At 38.4% G+C, this 11,417-nt stretch overlaps 1 protein-coding gene across 1 annotated transcript in view; it reads left to right on the top strand.

Moving 5' to 3' along the window:
* The window catches only part of Smp_129210 (tyrosyl-tRNA synthetase, putative), a gene marked incomplete at its 3' end in the record, with an annotated part of 47,668 nt that overhangs the window by 15,552 nt on the left and 20,699 nt on the right, over window positions 1–11,417 (top strand). The window contains exons 7-9 of the mRNA XM_018794832.1: window positions 970–1,103; window positions 7,415–7,561; window positions 8,322–8,494. Coding sequence (XP_018647034.1) covers window positions 970–1,103; window positions 7,415–7,561; window positions 8,322–8,494 — 454 coding nt within the window. The remainder of the gene's footprint in view (window positions 1–969; window positions 1,104–7,414; window positions 7,562–8,321; window positions 8,495–11,417) is intronic.

Consider the following 11,417-nt stretch of genomic DNA (forward strand, 5'->3'; position numbering starts at 1 on the left):
ATTCAAGTTGTTGTACCACATCCCACAGCAAGACGAATTCTAGAGAGATAGAAGTAATAACTGTATTAATGGTAGTAATAAGCAACATTAACCAAAGGCAATATGATTCGAGGAGAAAGAATAAATTTGTGAAATTGAAGATACGTATTTTATGACAAAGAGTAAATGAATGTATCTGCACCATTGCTATCGTTTCCGAGCCATATTGTCTAACACCTCCAACTACTGGTTACGACAACTAGATAGTCTGCATTTATCAATATGGCTTAGACTAATGGCTAATTGTTTCATGGACAGATACCACGTTTTGATTTGTTCACCTTCACATTTTACAATCGTGAACTGACTAAGTTGCTCTCACATACTATGCATAATTAAACATTGCCTATTTTATGTTTTCCTACGAAACAAAGTATATTTCAACTGGAAAATAGTTCACTGTGATAGTAGTGTTGTAAACAAGAACTCAGGTGGGGAAGACCAATTTATTGTTTAATGCACAATCACACAGTACTTTAGTAGCGTGTGAAAATTCATACATCACTTTCACATCTACTTTAAGTTGTCTTTTGCAAGTTTCATTGTTTCTTCCTTCCTGTTGTTATCTTGATTGCTTTCAGTGTTCTCCTTTCTTCTTTTCATTTCAATCTATTCAACTTTCTGCTCACAGACATTCTATTTCCGATTAGTGTTATATACTACTTATATCTACGAACATAAGTAGCATACACCACAGTAGGAGACATGAACATAAAATTAATGTATAATAAATACTGACTTTTTAGAATGAGATTTTTTGTGCAAGGAGGTAGGGAAGGAGTAGAGTATAAACTTGAACATACAAAATGACATCGAACAGATAACTGGTTCTAAATTGAAATTTTAACATTAATTATTACCGAACTACATTGCTAACCTTGTGTTTTACGAAGTGATGTATAAACATTTTCTGACTATATTCCAATTTAGATCTTGAAGAAGTTCCAACTATGTTTACAAATGAAAAACCTACTATTCTACAAGAAATAGATAATAGATTCAATGACATGCCAAAAATTACTGATCAATCGATTTTATTGGATTCATTTGAAAAAGAATTTGTGGTAAACCTTGTGTAGTTATTTACTTCTTTTTTTTCATAATCATTGAGTTCGTTTTCTTTAGTTTTCCAGTTTGTTTATTAGTCTTCATTATAAGTTAATGTTGGTGAGACAGCTATTAAGAATTAAGAGACACTGGATAACTATTTTTTCTTAGTATGAGACTTCACAACACAATACGCATCCACGATCTCACCGAACACAATCGTATTACACTTGACAGAGAAGCTTTGGAGAATGTGGAAACCTTTACATATCTGGGCAGCATCATTGATGAACACGGTGGATCAGATGCAGATGTGAAGGCAAGGATCGGCAAAGCAAGAGCAGCATATTTGCAACTGAAAAACATCTGGAACTCAAAACAATTGTCAACCAACACCAAGATCAGAATTTTCAATACAAATGTCAAGACAGTTCTACTGTATGAGGCGGAGACGTGGAGAACTACGAAAGCCATCATCCAGAAGATACAAGTATTTATTAACAGTTGTCTACGCAAGATACTTCGGATCCGATGGCCAGACACTATCAGCAACAAACTACTGTGGGAGACAACAAACCAGATTCCAGCGGAGGAAGAAATCAGGAAGAGGCGCTGGAAGTGGATAGGACACACATTGAGGAAATCACCCAACTGTGTCACAAGACAAGCCTTCATATGGAATCCTGAAGGCCAAAGGAGAAGAGGAAGACCAAAGAACACATTACTTCGAGAAATGGATGCAGAAATGAGAAGAATGAACAAAAGTTGGATAGAACTAGAGAGGAAGGCTCAGGACAGAGTGGGTTGGCGAATGCTGGTCGGCGGCCTATGCTCTATTGGGAGTAGCAGGCGTAAGTAAGTAAGTATCTCACCGAACAACGAATCTAGGTTCTTCAGGTTTTGTGAATAGCCCTCAACACTACTAGTGAATTAAAATTTTAATAGTTTGTCCTCCTGACTTAATTCAGTTCTTAATATTGTGCAGCCATCTTTCAATACCATTGATGGGCAACTGCCATCACAAACTAGACATGGTTGAACTCCAGTTGTTGGGATTTCTCATCAGGACTTTAAGAAAATAGCCTCTCTAAATTAGTCACTTGTAAGCATATAATTGTTGAGTTGGCTTCCGGAAAACTCCAACAGGGCCTCCATAGGCTCAAAAAGAGCCCCAACCAACCAGAGTACGATAGAACATTCTAGAGTTCCAACGTGGCATGCTACTATTAGTCGGTAGCAATATATGTCGTTAAATGGATTGGCTGAAATAGGATGTTGATTTAACATATGCTAACTTCTATAAATACCTATGATTTTCTGTACAAAAAGGAACCTTGCAGTAAAGTATTTCTCTGATACTCGTGTCTTCTCTCTGGTGTTCAAGTCGCAGAGTAGTGCTAGCCCTGGGGTTATCCGAATAGCTTAGGATCTGAATATAGCGTTCAACCTACAAGACATATCAGTGGCGACGGGGATGGGATGACATTGAATATTTCTCTGGAGCAGTTAGAAGCCTATATGTTGCGTCAAGAAAAGAGGTTTGAAGAGTCTCAAATTAGAATCATGGAAACCCTGATGCAGAAATTCTGCCTGTCCGAGAGAAACCCTGCTTCTAGTGAATCACAAGCATCACATACTGATTTAGTCATCAACGCCTTACATGTTATTAATTTTGATGGTGTAGCAGGTATAACTTTTGAGTCGTGGTTTAAGAAGTATGAAGATTCGTTTTATATTGATCTTTGAAACCTGAATGACGCTTTGAAAGTCAGAATACTTCTGAGAAAACTTGGGACTGTGTAACATGAACGCTACAGCAACTTCATTCTTCCGAAGAACCCACGAGATTTTAGTTTTGATGAAACAGTCAAAACCCTGTCCCAAATCTTCGGAGAACAATCATCTCTATTTAATATCCGTTATCAGTGCTTAAAGTTAACGAAAGAACCTGGAGATGACTGGGTGAAACATGCAGGAACTGTGAACCGTGAATGTGAGAGGTTCTAATTGTCGTCCATATCTGAGGACCAGTTTAAATGCTTAGTATTTATCTGCAGCCTACGTTCACCTGATGATGCTGATATCCGGACCAGAATCCTAAGCAAACTTGAACACTGCCCTAACATGACCCTACAGGAAGTAACTACCGACAGCCAAAGGTTAGTGAACTTGAAGCATGATACCTCAATGGTAGAAAACGGCAACTGTTTCCATAATGTCAGTGCAGTCAAGAAAAAATCCTTGCAAGGTTCCAGCACACGTAATTATCGTAATAACAGCGACAAACCATCATCTCCATGCTGGGCATGTGGAGGCTGGCACTATAAGAGGTTTTGCCCGTATAAAGAACATTGTTGCAGTAAGTGTCATCGAAAGGGCCATATAGAAACCAGCTACAGTAAAAGAAACGATAAACGACATTTTGCAAAATCTTACTTCAAGAAATACAGGTCTGGGGGCATTAACGAAAAGAATTTTGGTATCACATAACAAAGCTCGAAGTTGCCGCCAGAGAAAGTACGTAACCTTGAATATTAATAAACACCGCACTCGACTTCAGCTTGATACGGCTTCTGATATTACTTTAATAAGTCCAGAAACTTGGAAGAAGATTGGGCGACCCACGGTGCATCGAACAACACAAATAGCACACAGTGCATCAGGTGGAAAGTTAGATATTGTTGGAGGAATACCTTGCATTGTGTCTAAGGGTGCGGTAACAACAAGTGCAACAGTATATCTTACAAAGAAGCCAGCACTCAATTTAATGGGGCTAGATCTTATAGAAACACTTAACCTAGCAGACCACTCTATTAACAGTATCTGCAAACGAATCACAACTTACAACACCTCAGAGTGGAGTCAGAAAAATGCCATGCTACAAAAACACCAAGACGTGTTTAAAGAAGGATTAGGCGAATGCACGAAGGCTAAAGCAGTGCTAACTCTAAAGCCTGCAGCTACTCCCATTTTTCGACCTAAAAGACCTGTGCCCTATGCTGCTCTTCCAATAGTTAAACAGGAGTTACAACGACTTCAGCAAATGAGTGTTATCGAGTCTGTGAACTTCTCGAACTGGGCTGCACCGATAGTGGTGGTCAAGAAGTCGAATGGAAGTGTCCGTCTATGTGCAGACTACTCCACAGGATTAAATGAAGCTCTAGAGTCCCATCAGTAACCGTTGCCCTTACCGAAAGATCTTTTCGCTAAGCTGAACGGTGGCAGATATTTTGCGAAATTGGACTTATCAGACGCATATCTACAAATCCCGGTATCTGATGAAAGCAAAGATCTTTTAACGATCAACACACACAAAGGTCTGTTCCGGTATAACCGACTACCTTTTGGGGTGAAGACAGCGCCCTCTATTTTTCAGCAAATTATGGATACCATGTTACAAGGTATTCCAGGGGCAGCAGCTTACTTAGACGACATCATAATTATGGCAGTAGATAAAATGGACCTGCAGAAGAAACTGGACCTGGTACTAGAACGCATAGCCGATCATGGTTTTCGACTCCGAGCGGAAAAGTGTAACTTCTATATGCAGCAAGTACGGTACCTTGGGTTCATAATAGATAAAGACGGAAGACGACCAGATCCAGGGAACATTGAAGCAGTGAAAACAATGCCTAGACCCAGGGACATTACCACCCTACGATTATTCTTGGGATTGGTCAGCCATTATGGTACCTTCCTCCCCGATCTTCATCGTCTACGTGCTCCACTAAACAACCTACTACAAAAGAATACGAGATGGAATTGGTCTGCAGACTGCCAAGCGTCTTTCGAGAAAATCAAGCAACTCCTGACTTCCAATCTCTTATTGTCACACTATGATCCTTCGCTACCGATAGTCGTCGCTTCAGATGCTTCTAACTATGGTGTGGGTGCAGTTATCTCTCACATTTTTCCTGATGGGTCCGAAAAAGCTATCTCACACGCTGCCAGATCTTTGACAACGACCGAAAGGAACTATAGTCAGATTGAGAAGGAAGTCCTATCAATTATCTTTGCAGTGAAAAAGTTCCATAAGATGATATATGGCCGACATTTTACTCTAATAACAGACCATAAACCACTACTTGCAGTTTTTGGGTCAAAGAAAAGTATTCCGGTCCACACAGCTAACCAACTACAACGATGGACAACCACACTTCTGGCATACAACTTCAAGATAAAGTATCAGTCTACTACCGCCTTCGGACAAGCTGACGCATTGTCAAGATTAATAGGCTCCCAATCAAAAACCCCAGAGGAGACTCTTGTAGCAAATATAAAAACCGAGGATTAAGTTCATCGTGTATTGGATGACGCAATCAATGGACTCCCAGTAACCTTTGAAACTATCAAGAAGATCACTGAAAGTGATGAGATACTGAGCACAGTCAAATGCTATCTCTTGACCAAATGGCCAAACAATCGCCTTGACGGAGAACTTTTGCAATATTCTCGTCGACGGGACTCACTAATGGTTGTTGACTCGTGTATTATGTTCGGTGATCGAATTGTTATTCCGGAGTTATTACGTCACAAGGTTCTCAAGCAGTTTCACAGTGGCCATCCTGGAATCAATAAAATGAAATCGTTGGCTCGTAGTTATGCTTATTGGCCGTTAATGGACAAAGATATCGAGAATAAATGCCGTAACTGTCCATCATGCATTCAAACCGCTAAAAATCCTGTGAAATGCAAACCTCAGTATTGGCCTACGCCTGCAGGACCCTGGGAAAGAATTCATGCAAATTTTGCTGGTCCAATCCAAGGAAAAATGTTTCTAATTATCGTAGATGCATTTACTAAATGGCCGGAAGTATATACCATGCCAAATTGTACAACATCGGAAACAATCCACAAGCTGTCTACCCTGTTTAGCTGTTTCGGAGTACCAGAGACCTTAGTAACAGATAACGGCTCGCAATTCGCCGCAGAATCGTTTAAGCATTTCTGTAAAGCAAACGGAAAAACTCATCTTTGTTCTCCACCCTATCATCCACAATCTAACGGACAAGCAGAACGCTTCGTGGACACCTTTAAACGAGCATTACTGAAGGGGGGAGGCGAAGGGCCGACTGGGCAGGTGATCACGAAATTTTTAACATCCTACAGATCCACTCCGAATCCGAATGTTCCGGACGGCAAGTCTCCTGCGGAAGGCGTGTTCGAACCGTCTTCAATGCCATGTTGCCATCTAAATTAGTTGATGAGCGCAGTCACAATCCAAGTATTCGGAACTTCAATGTTGGCGACAAAGTTTACATTAAATCCTACATTGGGAAGAACCAATGGGAGCCGGGAGAAGTTGTACAAAAATTGGGAAGAGTTCTGTACAGAGTTCGAGGAACTTTTGGGACATGTACACGACACACAAATCAAATCCTTAAAGACAAAAGAACGATGCAGAATCGAAGTGACCGGCCGATTTTTCCGTTAGATTTAATCTTAGATGCACAAATGCCCAAAAACACTGACAAGAAGCCGTGGTCAAGGAAAACGACGAGAATAATGGGACGACGTCGCAACCCAGTTGTCAAACTACAAGTTGACCCTAGAAAGAAATCCTATTCGGGGGAGGTGTTGAGTTGGCTTCCGGAAAACTCCAACAGGGCCTCCATAGGCTCAAAAAGAGCCCCAACCAACCAGAGTACGATAGAACATTCTAGAGTTCCAACGTGGCATGCTACTATTAGTCGGTAGCAATATATGTCGTTAAATGGATTGGCTGAAATAGGATGTTGATTTAACATATGCTAACTTCTATAAATACCTATGATTTTCTGTACAAAAAGGAACCTTGCAGTAAAGTATTTCTCTGATACTCGTGTCTTCTCTCTGGTGTTCAAGTCGCAGAGTAGTGCTAGCCCTGGGGTTATCCGAATAGCTTAGGATCTGAATATAGCGTTCAGCCTACAAGACATATCAATAATGAAAACAGTATTTATTAAATTGGGGGGGGTTTAGTATAAGACGGATAGACAATGTGTGGGATATGAAGGTTACTTGGAAAATATGTGTTCAGTATGCTCATGTGTAAATTATATTAAACTGTACGTTATTGATACTATGAATATGGAGCGAGGTGACTCCAGTTAGCGTGTTCTACTTCCACCTCCGCACTAAGTTACAACCTTTAACTTCTCTGTATGTAATTTCGTTTGCATAACCAGATACTATCAATGGCTCTTGCCAGTTTAAAGTGTAGCTCTGAGACAAGCATATAAATCAAATTTGTACCTGGTAAATGAGTTAAATAAATAAGTATATTTTACCTCAAATTTTTTTAAAAAACTTATGCCTCATTACTTTCAATAAAATATTTTTTTCTTAGGGATGTAAATCACTTCTGGAGAAACGTCTTAATCAAACTAATCGCCTACGATGTTTGTGGTCGGTTACACCGATTGGTTTACCACATCTTGGTCATTCAATCCCGATGAGATCACTTGCTCGTTTATCACGATTATATGGTGTTTATGTAAGTTTTTTCAGTTTTGTTCTGTTCTAATCAAATGTTCGCGGCCAAACCAAAACGTGGCATCAGTGCTTGAAGTCACTGACTTCTAGTCTGAGCCATGTTGGCAGATGCAGACTACTTGGTTGGGGTCCGCGTGACTATTGTAACCAATGGTTGGAGACTCTAGGTGAAATGGCTCAGAACCGATCACAATGGCGTAGGTGTATACACTCTTTACACTCTGTTTTCAATAGCTCATGAATACACGCAGTTAACATGCATAGCTATTCAGTTCAGACGTTTCTAAAATCGATGGGTTAACTGGGAAATTTCCATAGTTGGAAAGTAGGTAGTTTAAACGCATAAGCTGTCCTAAATGACAGGTTAGTCTGATTCTACAACATCGAAAGATAATAGGTTAAGGCTGAGTAGTTGTGTGGTAAATCAGTGGTTAAGATGTTGAACTTTTGATCATTAAGTCACAAGTTCGAACCCCGCTATACTTCTGTTTGGGCGATAGTGTGGGGTAGCATTACCACCTCTTATACTCAGATTGTAGCTCAAAGTGCCTGAGAAACTAATTGTCTTTCAACAGAAATGTAATGATTATTTGAACTTATTATGTTACCACTCCCTATACAGTTCATAATGAATCTTTTACACGCCAGAATAACCTGATTTGAATTAATCATTACTCCTAAATCCTTTATCAGACTGTTATTCCTTTAATAATATTGCTTATTTATTTATTACTTGTTTATGTACTCCATTCTAATGACAGATCATTGTATTAGTCAACAATATCTCAGCTCATTTACGTGGTTCCGTTTCATGGGATGTGATTAAACAACGTGGTGAATTTTGTCGTGTAATTTTAACTGGTTTATTCACTGCTCTTGGTGGTAATCTGAATCAATTTAGCTGTATACTTGGCAGCGATTTTCAATTACATTCGTAAGTTACCAATGATTATTAATGGATAATTCTTTTTTCTATTTTCTGGTATTTGTACTTAACAGTGTTATTAATTTACTTACTTACTTACGCCTGCTACTCCCAATAGAGCATAGGCCGCCGACCAGCATTCGCCAACCCACTCTGTCCTGAGCCTTCCTCTCTAGTTCTATCCAACTTTTGTTCATTCTTCTCATTTCTGCATCCATTTCTCGAAGTAATGTGTTCTTTGGTCTTCCTCTTCTCCTTTGGCCTTCAGGATTCCATATGAAGGCTTGTCTTGTGACACAGTTGGGTGATTTCCTCAATGTGTGTCCTATCCACTTCCAGCGCCTCTTCCTGATTTCTTCCTCCGCTGGAATCTGGTTTGTTGTCTCCCACAGTAGTTTGTTGCTGATAGTGTCTGGCCATCGGATCCGAAGTATCTTGCGTAGACAACTGTTAATAAATACTTGTATCTTCTGGATGATGGCTTTCGTAGTTCTCCACGTCTCCGCCTCATACAGTAGAACTGTCTTGACATTTGTATTGAAAATTCTGATCTTGGTGTTGGTTGACAATTGTTTTGAGTTCCAGATGTTTTTCAGTTGCAAATATGCTGCTCTTGCTTTGCCGATCCTTGCCTTCACATCTGCATCTGATCCACCGTGTTCATCAATGATGCTGCCCAAACCGAATGTTATTAATTTACATCACAAATTAATCTTAATAAAATAAAACCATTAAAAACCAAAAAGTTTATTTCCAATCTCTAGAGTTTAACTCAGTAGCTTAAAGTTTATGGGCTTGCTTGTTCACCGCAAAATCTGGAGGTCCAAAATTTGATTTACCGATGGGCTCGTGGATTTGCAGGACGTATGAGTTTTATATTAAGACAAAACATCTGTCTAGTGCCTCCTAGTTTTTAATAGTTGCATAACAAAGATTATTTCACAGTGTCGACCATACGGTTCAATAATTCCCACAAATTCCCCACAACAATATATCCGTGGTTTTGCTACTCAATAGACAGGAATGACGATTGACTTTGATTATATCCTTGAGTGTTCAGTCATTAAAAGACCCGGTTATTCACAGTTTTTGTTGTATAATAGTTCCAAATCGATTTATTCGACATTTATTACTTGTGTACTCAAGCGGATAGAATTCTTCAAGTATCCAGTATTTTTAGAAACTTGATACGGAGAAAAATAACGCTGAAGTAATAATAGTATAAATAATTTTGAAAGATCAACTCTGTAGATACATTAAAAATACCCGAACTGTATGGATTACTGTTAGATATGGGTGAATAAGTGAAAAAGTGGAACTTTGAAAACTATTCCCTCAGTTTTAGTTTGTGAAAGATAGGAAGCTAAGTAACTTGTATTAATCCTATTAATAAGAGTCTATAAGTTGATCCAACTCTCTCTTGAACGTATTGATAGATGGAGATTCAACCATCTTTTGAGTTAAGGAGTCTCACTTGTTGATGATTCGAAGGAAAAGTTGGTAGTCAACTGATGATTAATTGGTTCATGGCTTATGAACATTCTAAAAGTGTTCTCATAAATTTTCTGCTTTAGAATTTAAAAAGAGAGTGCATATCTGATGCAAAATTAATACTAAATAACTTAGAAACTGTGATTAAACCATCTCTAGTCCTTCTATACGGTAACAGGAATACGTTTAGTTTAGCCATTCTCTCATCTTACGGTAAGTTCGCGATTCCGGGAACCAACTTAGTTATGGTTCTTTGGATCTCTTCTAACAGTACACAAGAGATGGCTGTTTATATGCAACACTTAAGTCGAGGATAAATGAACTTAATTATTAGCTACTTGTTCTGTGGTATTTTCATATTATCTTAATTGTCAGCTTTTATTTAACTTACTAACTGTTGATATACATCTAACCATTCATAGATTTTATTTAATTAATCATATACTTATTACTCAACAGTTTGACATCACAAATGATCTAAACATGTATGGATAAGGAGCCCCTGTTTGTAATGTGTTGTGATTCTATATGTTTTGAGTCATGGAACATCCAATAGTATAGAGTAAATCTCACTTTTTCTCATATTCTGACTGTACTGGCTACAAGGCAGAAATAATTTTTACTGACCGATCAATATCAGCACACTTGATAGGTAAAATAAGTAAATGGATAGTCATGTGGAGAAACAAAATTATATCGATTACCTTAAATCATCGAGGCTTGAATACCTTTTCATCACTTCATTCTTTTTTCAAATGTTGAAAAATCATCAATTCCCAGTATACAAATTGACTTGAATCTTAGAATTAATTTATTGTAGGCAAGTTTGAAATTATCAGTATGAGGATTTGTGAAGATTGTAATACTTTCACAGTTAAAATCACGAGTCGATCTAAAGTAGGTCACCGTTGAAAACCTGAAGAAACTCGACGGTCGTTTCGTCCTAGTATGGGAATCTATGACAGTGCGTCCTAGATTCCACTGCTAGCCACTAACCATCTTTAATTTTAAAGTGCTGTTTTAAAAATCTGTTAACTGAGTAACATTTAGATTTTTGATATTTTTTATCTAACAAAGAAGGAAGAAACTGTAGATTTCTTACAATAGTTAATTGTCCCAACTTTGTCATGATTAAACGCTCTTCACCTCATAACAGTATCGGTGAATTTTTTTTCAATTACTCGCTGTATATCCTGTAGTTTGCTTTGTATCCAAGCCGATATCTGTGTAATCATTCACGTAAGGCACCTGACTACTGATTTAACTATCTAAAAATCCTCAAGATTATTTTTAGAAGTCAACGACTGTATCTGTTTATTCATTTTGTGACTGTTTGAATCATAATCCTGTCGTTTATTATAGGGAAAAGAAAACTAGTTTTTTTTTAGTTCATTTGCATGTGGGTGGTGTGTATTTCTCAAACTGGTGTCTTGTAACAGCT

The sequence above is a fragment of the Schistosoma mansoni genome, assembly GCF_000237925.1.
Source record: "Schistosoma mansoni, WGS project CABG00000000 data, supercontig 0183, strain Puerto Rico, whole genome shotgun sequence".
Classification (NCBI taxonomy): Eukaryota; Metazoa; Platyhelminthes; class Trematoda; order Strigeidida; family Schistosomatidae; genus Schistosoma; species Schistosoma mansoni.